Source organism: Lepidochelys olivacea, assembly GCF_965140295.1.
Source record: "Lepidochelys olivacea isolate rLepOli2 genome assembly, chromosome: 10".
Classification (NCBI taxonomy): Eukaryota; Metazoa; Chordata; order Testudines; family Cheloniidae; genus Lepidochelys; species Lepidochelys olivacea.
The window spans coordinates 1,166,124-1,186,614 of NC_140420.1; the positions used below are offsets into that span (position 1 = coordinate 1,166,124).

At 49.1% G+C, this 20,491-nt stretch overlaps 1 protein-coding gene across 1 annotated transcript in view; it reads right to left on the reverse strand.

The window, feature by feature from the left end:
* Window positions 1–11,412: 11,412 nt before the first annotated feature.
* HS3ST4 (heparan sulfate-glucosamine 3-sulfotransferase 4) overlaps window positions 11,413–20,491 on the reverse strand; it is a 163,295-nt gene continuing 154,216 nt past the window's right edge. Inside the window, exon 3 of the mRNA XM_084640386.1 lies at window positions 11,413–16,041. Within this exon, the coding sequence (XP_084496512.1) occupies window positions 15,405–16,041 (637 nt within the window). The 3' untranslated portion in view covers window positions 11,413–15,404. The remainder of the gene's footprint in view (window positions 16,042–20,491) is intronic.

The window sequence follows — 20,491 nt, forward strand, 5'->3', positions numbered from 1 at the left end:
CACACCTGGAATACTGTGTGCAGATGTGGTTGCCCCATCTGAAAAAAGATATATTGGAATTGGAAAAGGTTCAGAAAAGGGCAACAAAAATTATTAGGGGCATGGAACAGCTGCCATATGAGGAGAGATTAATAAGACTGGGACTTTTCAGCATGGAAAAGAGACGACTAAGGGGGGTATGATAGAGGTCTATAAAATCATGACTGATGTGGAGAAAGTAAACAAGGAAGTGTTATTTACTCCTCATAACACAAAAACTAGGGGTCAGCAAATGAAATAAACAGGCAGCAGGTTTAAAACAAACAAAAGGAAGTATTTCTTCACACAACGCACAGTCAACCTGTGGAACTCTTTGCCAGGGGATGTTGTGAAGGCCAAGACTAGAACAGGGTTGAAAAAAGAACTAGCTAAGTTCCTGAAGGACAGGACCATCAATGGCTATTAGCCAGGATGGGCAGGAATGGTGTCCCTAGCCTCTGTTTGCCAGAAGCTGGGAATGAGCGACAGGGGATGGATCACTTGATGATTACCAGTTCTGGTCATTCCCTCTGGGGCACCAGGCACTGGCCACTGTCGGAAGACAGGGTACTGGGCTGGATGGACCTTTGATCTGACCCAGTTTGGCCGTTCTTATGTTCTTATGAACCCAGCCAGGAGCCCCTTGAGTCATGTTCAGAAATCCGAGCTGCTCTGAATTTTCCTTGCAAGTGACCCACCTAAGCAGGCTGTTGCTCTGAGCAGTCCGTGGAGCTGAGCAGCGTGTGTCTGTCACCTGCACAGCAGCAAGTGCTCCCATGTTTGTGATATGTCCTGTAAACAGCAACCTGTCTCCTCCTAAAGCAGTGTGTGCTGTACCTGGCTGGGTTGGGAACATCTTCTGGGGAGACACACAGGAGAGCCAGTGGCTGGATTCAGCCTGCACCTGACTCGTTACCAGAGTTTAAACACTGTTACTACTTGATCTTTCACTGATTAGTGCTAGGACTAAATATCCTGCTTGGCATTTTGGGAACATGCATCTACAGTGCTCTCCATGCCAAAGAAGCCCAGAGCAGCTGGTAAACGCTACCCAGACTAGTAAGCTGCTCTGTTAGCCTGCACAAAAGAAGCACAGCACAGTACAGCACCTTGTGACAGCTGTAAAAAGAAGACCAGCTGTAAAAGCATAGTGCATGGTACAGTCTGTGTATTTGTCTTCTAGCCATGTGCATTGACGGGTTTGGATAAAACACTCTTTGCGACATACAACCACCAGTGAGGTCACAGACAGAGGATTAGGGCTAAAGGTGCAGAACAGTCAACAAAGAGACGCTGTTTTTCTGCAAGTGTCCTAGAGCATGAGGGAGAAAGGGAGACAGAAACTGGATTAAATAGAAGGGAATTTTCTCCAAATGGAATGTTTTTCATGCTTTCCCATGAGGCGTCAGAATGTCTTTACGGACAAATAGTCAGAGTAGAGTCCATTATGCTCAGCGCTCTTTGCCTTGAAACATAAATAGCTGCATATCATAGAAGTGTTTGTTAGGAGGAAATGTGTATGCTGGAAACAGTTACACATTAAATCACTACTTCATGCAGAAAGATATTGCTAAAGGGAGAGGATTACTTACTATATTAATTCTCTCCTTCAGCTCCCCACACATCTTTCTGCACATAATGACGTTAGTCACAAAATGTACTGTTGAAACAATTTTGATACATTGCAATTCTATTTCCTCCGAGACTGCATGTCCCGATGCTTTCCCTGCCCTCCCCTGTCCTCGGGCTCTGGCGGAGCAGGGAGGAAAAGAGGACCAGTCGTGTCACATTTTCCGAAAAACAACTCCACTGGCAAGTCCTCGGGAGAGTCCTCAGTGCACGGACTAGTTCCCGTTCCACTCTGCTCCCCGTGCAGCCAGCGGCCACCTCCAGGGATCGCCGTTAACCGTTCACCACGTCACTGTGCTGTGTGATCTGAGAGACCATGTATAGAGAAAGACGGGGGTCCTGCGTGCCCTTCCCGCCAATCCCCAGCCACATGGACTGGGTGAAGGAAATCCTGGTGGCCTCAGCCTATGAGGCCAAAGAGACAGCTCTGCCCTGCCAGAAGCTGGGACCTGTGGTGGCAGCAGGACAGGGGGGCCCTCCCTCGCTGTCCCTGATACTGCTTCCCCCTTCTCGCCTTTCCCTCTTTGTCTTTCCCTCCCTCGCACCAAACAGTGTAAAAACAAAGAGCAGCCAAACAAGATAACCCCCACCCAGCCCCGGCAGACCTAGACTGACTTGGCCCCTTCGCCGCAGTCACTCCGCTTGTCTCCTTCCTCCCACATCTCCCTTGTGTGGCCGGTCTTCTTCATACTGCCAGCTCTTTGGGGCAGGGCCCGTGTGTGTCTGGGCAACACCTAGTGGTCCTGATCCAGGGCTTGGGATCTTCACTCCCTGCTCTCTCACACACACGTCATAATAACAGCACGAGCGTCTCTGGTGCCCGCTGGGGCACGCTGAATTCCACCCCCAGCCGGGTGAACACTAGCGATCAGCCTAGAAGCTGATGGCGGCTACTTCTCTGACGCTCGCTCAGCTCAGTAGCTGTTGGTTATTCCTCGTCAGGGTTCTGCCCTCTTCCCACCCGGGCACTGGCCATACCTGCCCAGTGTCTTTACTCAGGCCCCCCAGCCTGGCAGGCGGTGGGCTCGCTAGACACACAGCCCCTGCCAGCGTAACGAGGGGCTTAGGCCCCAGCTGTGGGCAGCTTGCGCAGTGCTGCGTGTGCCCCCACGGAGTGACGGCAGAGGCCAGTTCAGACACACATCAGTCTGACTTCCCCCCCCACCAAAACGGTTTAGTTTCATTGGGAACTTTTCCACAGCAAAGCCTTGCCATTTCCTGGCTGGCCTGCTTGCAGACCTCAGAGAGGGATGTGTCTTGCTTGGAAAGCAATCTGTTCCTGGTGTGTGTGTGTGTGTGTGTGTGTGTGAGAGGGGGTTACTCACCGCTGGTGTTTCTCTCCACCAGTGCTCAGCAAGTCACCCCCCATTCGAGGCTTGGACTGAGGCATGAATGTATCTTCTCTGGGAGACAGGAACCGTGGGTGAAAGCAGCCGTGGCCAAAGCATTCATGGCTGGGGTGGTGTGCAGTGCTGAGCCTGAGCTCCCTTGAGCTCCAGGCAGAGTGACAGGCAGTCAGGGGGCGGGGGACAGGGAGCAGGCGGTGATGATGATGAGCTATTCCTAGGAATTAACTCCTGTGACGCATTTCACCCTTTTTCTGTATGCAAACTACCTGAGCAGGGGATTGGACTAGACGACCTCCTGAGGTCCCTTCCAACTCTAATATTCTATGATTCTATGAAACAGTTTGTGACTTGTCTTTGCTTTGATTATGTTTGTGATCTGTCCTTTGTGGGGAGGGACTGGCCACCTAAGTCACATGGCATCGTTTCGGCTCCCTGACTGGATGCTGAAACTTTGATGACTAGGAGGAGGACAATCAAAGGGCTCCTTGGTGGGTGTATGGACTCATCCAGAATGAACCTGCACTTGCAGTGAACAAAGTAATCGTTCTACCGTGTGTGTGTGTGTGTGGACACCACTGGAAAGAGGGGCAAAGCCCCATGAAGTGAGTTTGTGGGTTTCTTTGACCATGTGTCCATGAATCCTTCTTATGGAATATTGGCAGTAATGACAACAACACAGACCGCAGCACAACAGAGACCCTTTGATCTGAGAACACTTGCCTTCTTCTGAAACTTTGCAGCCAGCTCTTTGACAAGGCAATGTCCAGTTAAAAAGCACGACTCCATCTCAACAAGACAATGCATGGCTGAAGCAAGCTTTTGAGATGTTACACCTGGGCACTAGAATGGGTCAATGCCTCGAGAAACATCACCCAGAGCTTTGCTTAGCTGTAGAACAGTAAAGAGGTAACCAGGGAGTGGAGCTGGTGAATACTTTGCAAACATAGTCAGTGAATACTTGGTTTGATTAATATCACAAAGTTTTTAAAATAAAACACTGAGTGGCTAATTTTGTTCTGTCCCCAGATTTTGCTCTCACAGGCAAGCAACTATTTCCCAATAAATGTTGTACTTTTCACCCAGTTCTGTCAGGAACTCACTGGAGGAATTAAAAACTGGCTGGAGAAGTGCCCCGGTGATTGTCCTTTAGTGAACCGTCCCGCTTGACAAGTGCATGGGGCTGCAGGAACACTCCAGCATGGGCCAAAGGGTGGCCTAGGTGGCTAATAGTCCTTTCCATGCGTACTCCCTAGAAAGGAGAAGCTGATAATCTCCCAGGGGAAGGAGACCCAACAAGCCAAGGTGCCGGTGCTCAGGCAGGTTTCAGAGCACAGCTGGGTTTGCTGTTGCTGTCTGCAGGGCAGTCTGGGTAGAACCTTGTACATTTTTTCCATTCCCCCAGACCTGGAAATGGGGGAATGATTTCACACATGCTCTCTCAAAAAAGCTCCCTTCTGGGGAGAAAGTGAGTGTGGGAAACCTCAGTCCCAGGATGTGTGAGCAGCTCAAACCAGGGGATGTGATGGGGCTCTGAGGGGTGCTCCCAACAACGGCTGCAAGGAACGACTGCTAAGCAGGGTTTTGGCAAGAGCTGCTCTGGGCTGCTGTCTGCTTTGCTGTGGCACAAAGCAGCCGTAAGGCTGGCAGCTCAAATCCACTCACCCTGCTCAGGGCAATCCTTGGTTGGCACCCACCCCGCACGGGCCTGTGGCATTCCCAGGGGAAAGGACACATGGACAGGATGCCTCTGTAGCCCAGCCATCCCCAGCAGCTGTTGGGGCCTGTTGGGGCCATGGGGAGCCTGGTGTGGCTCCATTAGAAACAGCTCCTTCTAGTTACCACAGCCAACAGTGATGCATCCATGGCAAGTTATCATCTTTCATTGTTTAATTCATTTTGTATTTCTCTTCTCTTCCTTCGGGTTCTTTGTAGTGTTGTCAGCACAGGAATGTGTCAGGGAGGGGCTGCGTTGTCCCTGGTCACAGGAATCCAGAGATTTGGACTTCAGTTTGAGTTGCCAGCAAAGAGCCTGCCCTTGCCCACACTGGGGGAGCAGGCGAGTTGGTTTATCGGTCTGCCCCGGACATGGCCCTGGCAAAGTCGTGCTCTGCTCATGGAGCTCAGGTGTCCAATAAAGGGAAACATTACTTTGCATCTTTATGTCTGTTCCAAAAGCTTTTAATGACAACAGCAGGTGAAAATGGCACATCATTCAAGACCGTTTGATTGTCTAAAAATACAGCACTTGCGTCGCAAAGGTCATCAAGAGAAGAGCGCATTTCTCCTTGGTCTTAATACTGAGATTTTTCTGCTACATCAATGCTGAGCAGCTAGGGAGAGGCCCCCAGTTAACTAATTAGGATTAAAATCTTAGTCAAGCAAACATTTATTCCAAGAGGGCGGATTACACTGCAGTGTGATTATATCACTCAGGTACTAAAACTCTGACTTATTTTGAGATTTAATTGATCTTTTGATGACTTTTTAAATGTCTGGCAAGAGGGGAGCTGCTTCTCAAACAGTGTACATTTCTACACCAAAATGATCTTGATTTGAATAAGTATTCAGTCCTTGTTTGGTAAATACACCCAGTGTTAATGGTGCTTAATGGTGCCTGTAATTGGTGTCTAAAGTTATTTAAAAGTAAATTTACTAGAAAATAATTAGCAATTTTATAGTTCACTACTTCCTAATTTTGTTGATAAAAATTGTCAGTGGTTTTATCAGATGACACAATAACACAATGGTGTGAAATAGAGTTTTCTAAATTGCAAGGAAAGGGTGCACAGAAAATAAACTGTTTTCTCTTTTAACGTCTTCCACTGGAAGCCAGCCCCCCCTCCCCCTTTATAATGCAATAAATTAGCTTTAATCAGCAATTGGTGAAACCCTCCCAGCACTGTTCAGGGATTTCTTGGGAGTTCTTAACCTTCGCTGTGGGAGCAGGGAAGGAAAGCAGTTTCCTTATTAGGACTAAAGCATCTTTCCTTAATGAGCTTGTGGGAATGCTCAGCCCACCAGGAGCCCCATTCCCCTCTCTGCAGCTCCACAGACTGCATGAGCTCTAGGAGTAGAGGGAAGACTGAGAATAAATGGAGAGAAAGCGCTTTCCCGTGGTGTTTGTTTGCTGTACGCTGTGGGGCTCAGCTGGTTCACGCATCAATCTGCAGCCTGCACAGCTAAACATCCAGGGGAGAAGCCTGTGGCTGGCAGGCTTGGTGCCTGCACTGAACTCCTGAGACTCTGGTGATTGAGTCCAGAGTCGATGCCAGGAAGGCATGAGAACCAGCCTGCCCTGGGCACAGCTCGCCCTGAGCTCAGAGTGGGCTGGGCCTGGCGGTGGGTTTGGGTGGAAAGTGGCACCATGTGACATCCCACCTGCTTTTGATTCTGGTACCAAATGCTCCCAAACAGCAACTGCCAGGGTCAAAAGGAAAGTAGGGAAAAGGCTCCCATGAAAGAGCTAGCAGCCAGCACAGACCTGGGGCTGGGGGTGGCCCCGCCCACTGGGGCCAGGGGCCACTCAGACGGTATTATCTGGACCGTCCCTTTTCGAGAGCTGTGTTCCCTCTCTGGTACTGGGACAAAACCAGACATGGGTTTGTCTGGGAACGGATGGGGGCTGCTGCTCCGCCCCCTCTGGCTCTTCAGATTGGTGCGTCTTCACACGCACCTTCACACGCACCTTCTCACGCCAGCAGGGGCAGGCCCACCCCGTCATTTCTGGCAGTAGCAGCATGACGGGTGGGCTGGGAACATGTGAGCGGCCACCTTATCTGGGGCACGCCCATGTGTGCAGTACAGAGCTCCCCCTGCCAATCAATGAAACCCTGCCCTGTCCCCCAGGTCCGAAGGGGCCTCCTCCTGCTGTCCGGGGGCTGTGCCGAGTTGGGCCCACAGGTGTTTGATGTGTTGCAAGAGAGCAGAGGGCTGGGCACTGACACCTCAGGGTTCAGAATGGATCAGGGCCCTGTCTGCTACTGGCTCTCGGCTGCCCTTGGCCTGTGAGCTGGACAGCGCTCTGCACAGGCCCTTCCTTCCCAGATGCAACCACAGTTGCCCCGTGGGGTTCAGAGCTGGCCAAAGGCTGTGACCCAGATCCTGCGATCCCACCCCCCTCCCCACAACTATGAGCTGGTAGGGCAGGGCAATGGGAGCAGAGACCAGGCTGCTGGCTGGCTCTTTAAATGCTACCTCTAAATGCCCATGGCTAGAGCATGAATCATAGAATCATAGAATCATAGAATATCAGGGTTGGAAGGGACCCCAGAGGGTCATCTAGTCCAACCCCCTGTTCGAAGCAGGACCAATTCCCAGTTAAATCATCCCAGCCAGGGCTTTGTCAAGCCTGACCTTAAAAACCTCTAAGGAAGGAGATTCCACCACCTCCCTAGGTAACGCATTCCAGTGTTTCACCACCCTCCTAGTGAAAAAGTTTTTCCTAATATCCAACCTAAACCTCCCCCACTGCAACTTGAGACCATTACTCCTCGTTCTGTCATCTGCTACCATTGAGAACAGTCTAGAGCCATCCTCTTTGAAACCCTCCTTCAGGTAGTTGAAAGCAGCTATCAAATCCCCCCTCATTCTTCTCTTCTGCAGACTAAACAATCCCAGCTCCCTCAGCCTCTCCTCATAACTCATGTGTTCCAGTCCCTGAATCATTTTTGTTGCCCTTCGCTGGACTCTCTCCAATTTATCCACATCCTTCTTGTAGTGTGGAGCCCAAAACTGGACACAGTACTCCAGATGAGGCCTCACCAATGTCGAATAGAGGGGAACGATCACGTCCCTCGATCTGCTCGCTATGCCCCTACTTATACATCCCAAGATGCCATTGGCCTTCTTGGCAACAAGGGCACACTGCTGACTCATATCCAGCTTCTCGTCCACTGTCACCCCTAGGTCCTTTTCCGCAGAACTGCTGCCTAGCCATTCGGTCCCTAGTCTGTAGCTGTGCATTGGGTTCTTCCGTCCTAAGTGCAGGACCCTGTCTTGAAAACACCTGTCCAGCCTGCTGCGAGCTGCTGGGGTCTCCCCTGCTGGCCTCACTCATCTCCAGACTGGGTACTCTGCTTGGAGCACTGAGGGGCCACTGTAACTAAGAACTGGCTTCGTGTCTATCAAACAGAAGTTGCTCTGTTACATTGATTCACTGATTCTGATGCCAGAAGGGACCATTGTGATCCTCTCATCTGACCTGCTGTATAGCACAGGCCAGAGAACTGCCCACAAATCATTCCTAGAGCAGAGCTTTTAGGGTATGTCTACACAGCAAGAAAACCCCCCATGGTTGGTCCACACCAGCTGACGCAGACCATAGGGCTGTTTCATGGCTGTGTAGACATTCAGGCTCAGGCTGGTGTCTAGTCTCTGGGATTCTGCAGGGTGGGAGGGTCTAGGAGCCCAGGCTACAGCCCAAGCCCAGAAGTCTACACAGTGATGGAACAGCCCCATGGACTCGTCAGCTGGGATGGGCCAGCTGTGGGTTTTTGTTTCCTGTGTAGACAGACCCTTAGGAAAATATCTGATCTTGATTGAAAAATTCAGTGCTGGAGAATCCACCATGACCGTTAGTAAATTGTTGTAGTGGTTAATTACTCACTGTTAATTACTCTCACTGCAAAATTTCCAGTTTGAATTTGTCTCGCTTCAACTTGCAGCCATTGGATTGTGTTTGAGCTTTCTCTGCTTGATTAAAGAACCCTTTATCAAATATCTGTTCCCCATGTCAAGTTACAGCCTGTGAGCAAGTCACCCCTTCACGCTCCCTTTGTGACGCTAAACAGATTGAGCTCTTTGAGTCTATCACCTTTTTTAAGGTGGTTTTCCAATCTTTTAATCCTTCTCCTGGCTCTTCTCTGACCCCTCTCCAATTTATCAACCTCCTTCTTGAACTGTGGGCTCTGGAACAGGACACGGGATCCCAGTAGTGGTTGCACCAGTGCCAAACCTGGAGGTAAAATCACCTCCCTGCTCTTCCGCGAGATCCCCCTGTTTATGCATTGTGGGATCACATTATCCCTTTTGGCCGCAGCCTTGCACCAGGACCTCAAGTTCAGCTGATTTTCCACCCCCCCCCCAAAAGCCTTTTCAGTGTCCCTGCTCCCCAGGACAGAGTCCCCCACTCTGTAAGTATGTCCGACCTGTTTGCTCCTAGATGTCTACATTTACATTTACCTATATTCAAATGCATATTGTTTGCTTGTGCCCAGTTTACCAAGAAATCCAGATTACTTGGTATCAATGACCTGTCCTCTTCGTTATTTACCACTCCCACAGTTATTGTGTCAGCTGCAAACGTTATCAGTGATGATTTTATATTTTCTTCTGGATTATTGATAAAATTGGTCAATAGCATAGGGCCAAGGACCAATCCCTATGAGACCCCACTAGAAATACATCCACTTGATAGTGAGTCTCTGCTTACAATTACATTTTGAGACCCATCCACGTAATGTGGGCTGTGATGAGTTTATATTGTTCTAGCTTTTTAATCAAAATATCACGTGGTAGCAAGTCAAATATCTTAAAGACGTCTAAATATGTTACATCCACGCTATTTACCTTTATCAACCAAACTTGTAATCTCATCAAAAATATTAAATTAGATTGACAGGATCTATTTTCCATAAACCCATGTTGATTGGTATTAACTATATTACCTCCCTTTAATTCTTTATTACTTAAGTCCTGTATCAGCTGCTCCATTATCTTGCCCAGGATTGATATCCGACTGACTGGCCTATAACTGCCTAGGTCATCCCCTTTACCTTTTTTCAGATACTGGCACATTAGCTTCCTTCTGGTCTCCTGAAACTTCTCCAGTGCTCCAGGATTTATTGAAAATCAACATTACTGGTCTGAAGAGCTCCTCAGCCACCTCTTTTTAAACTCTTGAATGTAAGCTATTTGGTCCTGCTGACATAAAAATAGCTAATTTTAGTAGCTGTGGTTTAACATCTTCCTGAGATACTAGTGAAATGGAAAGAGTGTTATCACCATATGATATGACTACATCTTGTTTTTTCTCCAAATACAGAACAAAAATATTTACCTAACAGTTCTGCCTTTTCTGCATTATTATTGATAATTCTACCATTTCCATCTAGTAGTGGACTAATACCATTGTCAAGATTCTTTTTGTTTCTAATATACTTAAAAAACTCCTTCTTATTTTCTTTAACTCTGTTGGCCATAGATGTCTTCTTGTGTCCCTTTGCTTCCCTTATCAATTTGCGACAATTCCGAGCTTCTGATTGATATAAATTGACGGTGTTTGTAATTCCATTCATTGTCTGCAAAGGCATACTTTGTTTGCAGGAGTGTTTACACAGAGCAAGAGCCCCCAAACCCAACTGGGCCTAGGGTGCAGAGCTGAGAGGCCCTGACACATGGGGCAGTGGGTGCAGAGCAAGGAGCCCCCAACCTACTGAGTATTCACACACAGCTCTGTGCAGCTCCCTGGGAATCATCCTCCCTCCTCCTGCTGCTAAAAGAGTTGGTTGCCTGATTGCGGACTGTGTGGCTTGGGTGAGCTGTCTCCCATCACTGAGCTACTCAGAGACCCATAGGGACAGGGCAGGGGGGATGGTTTGTGAGTGTCCTGTGGGCTGAAATGCCCTTCCAAGGCAGGTTAGAAGATGACACAAGTGCGTAACAATCCCAGCCAGTCTGTGGCTAATTCACAGCAGAGATGCCCATTGTTGGCTGAGCCCCTGGCTCCCAGTGGTTGGCCCGGCCCGGCTGCGTGAGGCTCCTGTAGCCCTGAGACACACCCTGTGTGTTTGCTAGTTCCACGCAGGGCCCTGCAAAGGAGACGGCGTCGCTGCATGGCTGCAGTCCAGGCCTAGCAAAGACGGGCAGCAGAGCACTGGGGAAGGGGTGACTCAGCCATCAGCTGTGGTCATATGTAGCGTGAGAGTCACTGTCTTCCTGCAGTTAGCCAAACACCCTTTCAACACGCCATTAACGAGCTCACACAGGGAACCTGCAGGCAGAGCTCAGACAATGCTGGCAGCCTTACCCTGCTGCTGGTTCTGTCCTTCCCAGGGAGTGACACCGTCTCCCCAGGCCCTCAGCCCTGCGAGGACACCCAAGCAAGGCACAGAGCCCCCCAAGTGGCAAAGTGGGTTTTCTGCCCCAGTAGCAGCTGCGCGGTTTGTTCTCTTCCTGCTCCCAGGTCCCTTTGGATCTGATTTGCGCTCACGGTCATGGAAAACTAAGAGAGGGACATCTCCCACTACCTGCATCCCAAGTGACTGACTGGGCCCAGGGTCCTGCATGGTACTGAGCTGTCTCTATGGTATTAGGTTGATTACGGGATAGAGCAGAGAATTCCCCTCACCCCTGCCACTCCTGCCACTCTGGAATATGCCTGTGAGGAGACCAAGGAGAAATGGAGCAGAGAAATGCAGCTGTTACAATGTTTTATTGTTTAGTGCTGTTAGGTTCAAGTTTTAAGTTCAAGATTTGCAGATGTTCCTATCGTTCGGGTACAGAATGATACAGACAGGTGTGTTTGGGAGGAGATGACAGCACTGCAGTTTGGTTTCAAAAGGACAAATTGTCCATTTTCATTTCTGAACCATTAAGTACCTGCTTTTCCATAACAATGAATCATCCAGTCTCTGTGTACAAAATTAAATATAATTTATGCTTTGCTAATGGAAATCAAATACAAAATTCAATCTCCCGTGTGTCGTAATGCTGACATTTAAATAGTAAAAAAAAAAAAAGTTATTAACCCAACTCTCTCCTAGCAGGTTGCTCCCTCTCTCGCTGGAGAGAAAATAACTCCTCGGTCACATGAGCACATCACAAAAGCAGACACTTGTCACTGACCATGCGGGCACGCAGAGACAAAAGTCACCATCTCACCCAAGCCGACAAAGCCATGTCACCGCCTCCTGATGGCCGGACGTGCCAGGCCTGCCCTTCCCAAGAGCAACAGCATCCTGTGTGATGCTAGTGAACAGCCACCCTCCCCCGGCACCCGAGTTTCTCCTGGCTCCTTGCCTTCTTAGCAGGCCGTTAACGCTCACCAGGGGCTAGCCCCAGAACAGGCCCTGCCGACGAGCAATGCCGTTGGAAAAGTGCAGGAGCAGCACATCCCCTTTGCTGGAGTCAGTCAGCGCCTCGGGCGCAGGGAAGTCACCCATATAAAAAATAAACCTCTTCAAATATGGCAAAAAGAAGCCCCGGTGGCGCAGCATCCTCTGGATGCAGACAGGTCCAGTGCTATTGTCGCAGCCAAATGGCACCTGCCTCCAGAGCAAGCCACTGCGAGAACACGCAGCTTTGTAACCGTTTCCATTGCTCGCCTCTGGGCGGGCGAGCTGGCTGGGGTGAAGCAAGCTCCTTCCAGAGGGTGGCGAAGGGATGGAGACTTAAGCGCAGGCAGCCTGCCATGGCCACACGCTGCTGTCTGAATCCTGGGTCAACATTTCGTTGCTGCTCTGGGAATACAGCAAACGGGCTGGGGGTGACTGTACTGGATCCAGCTACCTCTCCTGCCCAGCTACCGGCTGAAAGCTTTCACCAATCCGCAGAACTCCAGCGTCAGCACGCACAGGCAGGGTCTTTCCTCAAGTCTCTTTTCCTTCCAGGAATGGGCCTGTGAAAAGAGCAGCCAAAGACCACAAGCAATCCGCCGCCCCTGCTGCCCTGGCTGATCCCCGGTGGCCCCTGATGAGGGAGCAGTGCAACACTCTGGCTTTTGAAATACGCAAAGAACATTTTTGGTGCGGTCTGTGGGAGGTTTCCTATGGGGGCCTCTGAGCTCAGTAGGATCTCGTGTGGGAACGAAAAGCTCCCCCTGGCGCAGGTTGTTGCTAAGGGCTGGGTCGGCTGCCCCAGCAGCAGCTGTGGTTCACGTGCCACTGTTCTGACTGCAAGTGAAACCACGGTCAGGAAAATAAACTTTTTAATCCTCTTTTGCAAAGATTAGTTGAAAGGGCTTGATCCTGCCAGGTGCTGAGTGCCCTCAGTTCCATCATCTCCCCTGGGCGGACGGGCAACCGCTTATTTCCAGGCGGGGCTCAGCATCGGGCAGGAGTGAGACCAAAACGAGTTCCAGGTTTGCAGGGCATGTGAAATAAGAAAAGACTTGGGGTGTCCATGTCAGCAGGACCCTAGAAATTGGGAAGATTTAAAAAAAATGCCCTCCCTCTGAAGCCAGGAATCATTTTGCACCAAATGGTCTAACAACCCAGCTTTCATTTTGCAGAAGAAACGACATTTTAATAACATCTGAAACAATTGAATGTCCCCCCCTTACTACATATTTCCAGTGTTTGTACAATATATTTCTGGGTTTGCAGGTCGGTGAGAAAGCGTTTTGTCAGACGCTGTTTTAAAACCTAATCAGGCTAATCTGAACTGACATTTACTTCAGCGGGAACGAATGTGATGCTCCCCAAACCTGGCCCACAGTCGAAATCTGACAAATGAATTTAGCTCCTTTTATACAATCCAAAGCACTAGCCCCACTTTATTGTGTAATGAACCACATGACAGGCCATGAAACCCAAAGCAGGTTCAGCTTGTTACCTTGCTTAACAGTGTTTTAGTGACATTTCCTTTGGTTAGTTGGATCAACAAGGATTTCTTGCCACCTTAATCAAAACCGAGCCTTGGTCTTGCTCAGGTATGCATAAGCTGCGTTTTCTTGCTGCTTTCAAACAGCAACAAACGCAACATCTCAAAGGAGCACTGAGGCTTGACAAAAATAAAACACCTTCCTCCCTCCCCCTGCAAAAGCAGGCCCCACTGCTGCTCTTTTTAAACAGTTAATAAAAGGAAAAGAAAAGAGAATAAACCCCAGACAGCAAGAAATCACCCCAAGGAAGGAAATGTCAACACAGTGTTTTCCTTTCATGCCCACTGTTACTGGGTTTTTCTCCGTAACAGACATGGAATATAGTGCAGCTGTGTCAAACTGCTGCTACCTTGTCTTTGCTAATCCAGGCCTGCAGCTCGCTTCGGTTTTGCTGAGATTCTAGGAGTGATGGGTGCTTATCTTATAGTTTCCATCGGGATTTGCCAATTTGGTTGATCATAAACCTTTGTCATTTCCACTTGGAAATGAAGCTTTCTCCAGGGTAGTGAGCACTCGCTCAGTGGAAATGACCTTTTCTTCTCTTGCAGATTTTGGAGCAAAGATGAAGACTATTTCATGGTTTTGCAAACCCAGCTGAGTCTGGATTTTCAGAAGTGCTGGGCACCCACAGCCCCACGGGTTGGCACCCACAGCCCCACGGGTTGGCACCCACAGCCCCACCGGCTGGCACCCATAGCCCCACGGGTTGGCACCCACAGCCCCAGGGACTCCAGTGGCATTTGCAGCTGCTCAGCGTGTTTGAAAGTCTGGCCTGTGTCTGGATTTTGCACACCACTCTAGATACTGCGATGAGGTTTTACTCAGTAGAGGATTCTCCTTCTGGGCTAATGGCCACCTTGCAAAGAACTAAAAAGCCGCCTGTAATGACAACCTCAACTGCCATCTGCTCTGCGGGGAAGCAGGGGGCTTCCAGAATGACTGAGAAATGCCAGTTCATTCCCTGCCTGCAGGAAGAGCTGTGAGTGGGACACTGCACCTTCTGCTAGGCGACTATGCCATGCGTCCAGGCCAAGCTTTCTGGGATGGATCCCATGAGAACACTCTCAGCTGGCTCTTAGGTGCCAGTGCATGGCAGTGGTTTTTAGCGCGTGATCATCTAAAGGAGCATATGAGGACTTAGAGAGGAAGCCTGGATTCTGTCTCACTGCAGACCAGAGGAAATCACAAGCAACTCTATTCAGTTAATGGAGTTACACTCAGAAGTGAGAAAAGACTCGGGCTCAGGATATCTGTGGCACTTGGTAAATGGTAGCTAGTGCAAGGTGTAACTAGTATACAAGTAAAGTATCTGTAAATAGATTCTTTGCAGCTTTGCTGTGTGTGTGTGTGTGATCTGATACCACCTGACTGCCAGCAAGGCAAAACTAAAGTAGTGCAGAAGAAATTGAATCTGTTGGCTTGCCTTGTCGCTATTGGGATTCTATAAGCTTCCCTCATCCTTTGTTGGCCGCGGGTAGGACTCACTGAACACTGACTATCTGGCGCTGACAGGAAGCACCAGGAACAAAGTGCTAGAAACAGGTAGCCTCCCCTGTCCCACTGGAGCCTCCCCCAGCAATTCTTGCAATACAATACAGTAGGAGGGCTTGGAACAGACCCAAATGCAACCTGTACTCGCTGTGACATGAAGGTTTCAGAGCTAGAAATGCTGTTCAGCTTGACTTTAACCTTGACGCTGCAAGAGTCTCTTTGTCACAAGACTGAGACTTTAGCCCTGTGTGAGTTTAGTGTCTCTGACAACGATTCACCTCTAGATAGCAGATAGCTTTTTCCCTGCTCTCTTGGCTTTACTTATCACTTTCTTCCTGTTCCCACTGGAAATCTTGACCTGTCATTTGGTAAAACATGACATTGAATGGTTTGTAAAACTTGCGCAGTCTGTGGATAACATCTGGGTCTATTTTGGGATGAGTTCGACCCTTGGATTTGCCCAGGCACCTGGGGGCGCTGCTGTCCTCTGGCTTCTTCAAACAAGGAAACCCCTTGGTTTTATTGAAATAAAAATGCTTCTCTGTCACAATCCTTTTGAGGCCTAAGAAATCCTGGACCTTGGCCATTTCCCCAGCTGGGTCAATAATCAGCCGCTCGCCGCTGACAAAGAGGATCTGGGAAAGTGGGAAATACTGCAGCCAGTTCTCCAGGTGCAGTGCATAGATCCCAATGCGGATGGCGCTCCAGGAGGCATCGATCAGTCCCAGGGTCCGGTTCTTGAAGGCGAGTACTTCGAAGGTGGGGATCTCAGGTTTCTTGGAGAGCGTCTGCGTGTAGTCTGAGATGGCCCTGGTGACGGGGTTCCGCACCACCACGATCAGCTTGGTGTCCTTGGCCATGGAGTGAATGCGCTTTGGGGCCTCGTTGGTCACAAAATAGCTCGGCGTCTTCTCCATCGTTATTTGTCCATCCAGAGTCTTGGGCATCACATTCCTGTAGAGAAAGGAACAGGAGGGAGAGAGAGAGAGAGAGAGAGCTTAGTTCTGCAGTAGGAATCCAGCTCCCAAGGAAACTCAGGCATGTGGGTTCCCCTCTGGCCATGCGCAGTGAGTTTGAAGCCCGTGTCCCAGTGAGACTGAGGGCACCCCTCGAGGGAGTGACACTAGCTACCCCATTATCTCTGGAGACCTAATGCCGGTTAGTGTCCTTTGGCTTCAGAACCCGGGAAGGCAAGTACATCAAGTGTTAAAGCCAGTCTCAGTAACACATTATACAGTCAATTTGCCATAGGCATATGTAGACAAGAGTTAATTGACAATAAACCTGTACAATACCTGTCTGTACAGCAAGCCATCTGCTACCATTTGCTCAATTAAGTCTATACACTTCAAAGCCTTGTACCAAAGTGGTGCATTTAGGATTACACAAGACCTTTTTATTATGATGACATGCTTTTAAATGTCTCAGCTAATAAAACTTAATACAGAATAAGATCCCCTGTTTCTAGTACAATAATTAAATTTATTTACTATCTTGTGTGTGAGGAAGAATGACTTTTCTTTTATCTCTAATTCACATGCTCTGTCAATAATTAATTGCTGCTGGGTTTTGAGCTTCCTGCGCAAGCACTTTTATTAGCCAAAAGGAATTTGCCTACTGGATAAATTAACATGTAGCAAGACTTTCCTGGATAGCATATTATCATATTGTAAAATGCAGCTGCAGTCCAGATAGCTTTTATATCTAAGAAAATGGAGAAGTAAATGCCTGGCTCATATGGCCCAAGCCAAAGATTAATGTCGCAAACCAGAAGGTTTTGAATCATGGGCTCAGTATGTGCATTAGAGCATCTTTTGAACCTTATCTGCTGGGTACCAGACTGGCTGACGACCTTTGCTGTACACCGGGCACAGAGTGCCTCCAGGTCACACACACGCTGTGCTGGGCAGGGCTGGCAGGGCAGTACGCTCCCAGGAACAGGAAGAGAACTCGTGGGTCTCTTCTCACGGCCAGGGCGGGTTCTGCTCTTCTCTTGTGGCTCCTGGCTTGAGAACGTTTATTTATCAGCTGGAAAATTTACCCCCCAGCTACAGAAAGAGCAACTGTGCAACATCCTGCCTCACCCAGCATGCCAGAGGCCTGGCCTTGTACTTCATGTAGTGATTGGCACCTGTGTAATGTGTGTGTGACACATCTCCCAGCCAGAATGGTGCCATTCAACACCCACTCTGTGCAGGAGTCAGCAAGGTAAGTAAGGGGCAAGGCAGTCAGGAAACAGGTCCCCGGTGCACGGGGTTTATATCAGGTATTAGTGCCAAGTGTCAGAGCAATGCTCATTGTTTCAGCGTTTGCAATTGGCACAAATTTAAATGTTTTGGGCATAAAATAAAACAAAAACGCCCATTTTATTTTCAGTTCAACTTTCTGATTTTTAAACTTTGCAGCTATACTCTCTCTCTCAAACACACTGGGATGTTTAGCTTGGTGTAAGTTGCCCCAAATGTTCATGATTATTGTATTGCTTGAGTGGGTAATTAGCAGGGGGAGGGGTGGTCACTCAGCAGTGGGCTAGAACTCGTAAAATAATACCAGGGCATGATTATGCGAGGCGCTGAGCATCCCCTGAGAGGAGCCCCTGCATTGCCCACCTCTCCCATTGGCTTTAATGCAAGGTAAGGCTGCTCAGCATCTTGCAGGATCAGGCCCTTCACATGGGAAACTGTTTTCAGTGCAAACATAGGGTGAGAAAATAACTTGAAACGGTTCTTTACCAGCCCCTCAGGGTCCACAACCGCAGCAACACTGCTGCTGCCTAGCAGCGTACAGGCAAGCCGCCCTCCTGTGGGGTTCCCCAGTGGACAACTGCAAGCAGAGATGTTTGCTAGACAAGGCCCAGCTAGGTGAACTTGCCACTGCCTTGTGTCTGAGACTGTTCAGTGCCATCCGTGGCTTTACGTGTACTGTGTGCTCATGTTTCCCAACATGATGGCCTAGCAGACTAAGTTCCCTGTGCCATAGAATTCCTTTCGGGTGTGGTGCATGGTCCAGGAACCAGCTCTGAGCTGAAAGGCTTTGGAAGCTGGTGATGGATGGCTAGAGTTGTCCATATTGCCAGAAGGGCCCAAGGCTGCCTTATCGTACTGAAGACAAGAGTTCTTTTGGCAAAGAGGTTTGCTAGGTGACTGTCCTGTCCCCCACCCCACCCCGGTCTCCCTGTGGTAAACGGGGTTGCTGTCAAACAACCTCTTTTGCTGAACTTTGTGATCCTGAGTCCCAGATTTCCAGTCGCTTCTGGCAGGCTTCCGCTCTGCATCCCACAATGCACAGCGCCCAGCAGCAAAGCAAAGCACAAGGCCCCCCACACCCGCAGAATGCTGCACGCCCAGTAGGCGCCAAGTCCCTGACATGCAGACACTGCTTTGCACTGAAGCAGAAAGCAGTGGCATGTGTGTATACAATCGCTGCGGACTATCAAATCCGCTCCCGTTTTAACGGCCATGTGCGACAATTAAATGGCAATTAAAGCTTTGTCAGCATGTTTACACAGATGCCCAGGGGCTCGCCAGGCAGGGCTGCCAGCTGATGGTTCCTCCTGTGAAGAATGCTAGCCTGCGGTCTGCGCCTGACATCTCCTGTGGCTGGAATTCAGACGTTCATCCCTTTTGGGACACTGTCACCCTTCTTAGCATCTGACTTGCCCCTTATTCCTCTGTGCCTTGCCAGCTCCCCCATGCACCACTCCCCTGCCTGATCTTCCTAATCCGCAGTCTCTAGGCATCAGGGAGCCCAAATGTTGTAGCCAGACTGGTTCCTTGCTCTAGGGGTGGGACCCTACTATCCCCACACTCCATCAACTGCCGCAGCTGCTCTGATCTCTCAAAATCCAATTCAGACTCAGCAGCGTGACTCCTTGCTCTCCATGGACTCCCTGCATCCAGGCCCCTCCCCATCCTTTCCCCCCGGTATGTCTCCCTCAGGCCAGTTCCTACAACCCAGCCATCTCTGTCTGATAACCACGACTCTCCACTCTTCCATTTATTCTGACCCCTCTATCCAGCCCTCTTTCCACCCCAGCCTCTGAGCCACCAACTCCTTCCTTTTCTGCACTGTGCATATTGATAGTAATGAGTGAATAGACCAGCGAAATCTCATTAGCTTCCTTATAGAAAAGTCCCGTAGAAGTTAACAGGGATAAAACTGTAGGATTCTATACAAGTTACATCAAAAACCTACAGAACTTAACAGAGATTCGTACAGATGTGTACATTCTCTATTAAGTCTATAGGGCGTTTCCCAAAGAGCTAGGATTTGCAATGGTGTATGAGAAGTAATTCTCCCACTCTACTCCAGGCTGATTAGGCCTCAACTGAAGTATTGTGTCCAGTTCTGGGTGCCACAATTCAGAAAAGATGCAGACAAACTGGAGAAAGTCTAGAGAAGAGCAACAAAAATGATTAAAATTCTAGAAAACATGACCTATGAGGGAAGATTGAAAACACTGGGCTTGTTTAGTCTGGAGAAGAGAAGACTGAGAGGGGACATGAGAACAGTCTTCAGGTATGTAAAAGGTTGTTACAAGGAGGAGGGAGAAAAATTGTTTTTCTTAACCTCTGAGGACAGGACAAGAAGCAATGGGCTTAAATTGCAGCAAGGGAGGTTTCGGTTGGACATTAGGAAAAACTTCCTAACTGTCAGGGTGGTTAAGCACTGGAATAAATTGCCCAGGGAGGTTGTGGAATCTCCATCATTGGAGATTTTAAGAGCAGGTTAGACAAACACGGTCTAGATAATACTTAGTCCTGCCATGAGTGCAGGGGACTAGACTAGATGACCTCATGAGGTTCCTTCCAGTCCTACGATTCTATGATTCTGTGACTGTTTCCCATGTCAGAATGGGCTCTCCAGTTAAATAACTGGAAGAGATGTGTTTGGAGGAGAAAGGCAGTTCAATGCAGAAAGAAACTACGCCTCACTATGCTCAGAGCAAAGCTGACAATATTGGCTCTCGAAAGCGGAGTGTCTTTTTCAGTAAATACTATTGCGCTTGTGGTTTTCTGATATATTGCACACCAGCCAGCTGGACAAAAGACACTACGAACGGCAGAAACAGCTGCCAATGATCTACATGGCAAATTCACCCAATCAAATGTGTGGACCTGCACCTGCGCACATGCACCTTTCCAATTTCCCTGAGTAATTCAGACTGGTGTTCACATTCCCATGGAAATCACTTCCACTCACCACTGTCTCTTTGCAAATGACCAGCCAGAAATAGCTCTAATTACAGTATGCGCCCATCTGTACATACTCCCAGGCTTAGTGTCCCCTCCTCAGCTCTTGCAGATGCGAACTTTCAGTGCACACAATACCCCTGTGCATTGGCCCTGCCTGCACCGGCCAAACAATCCAAGCATGGCAGCGTGAAATTTCTTGATAGATTTCA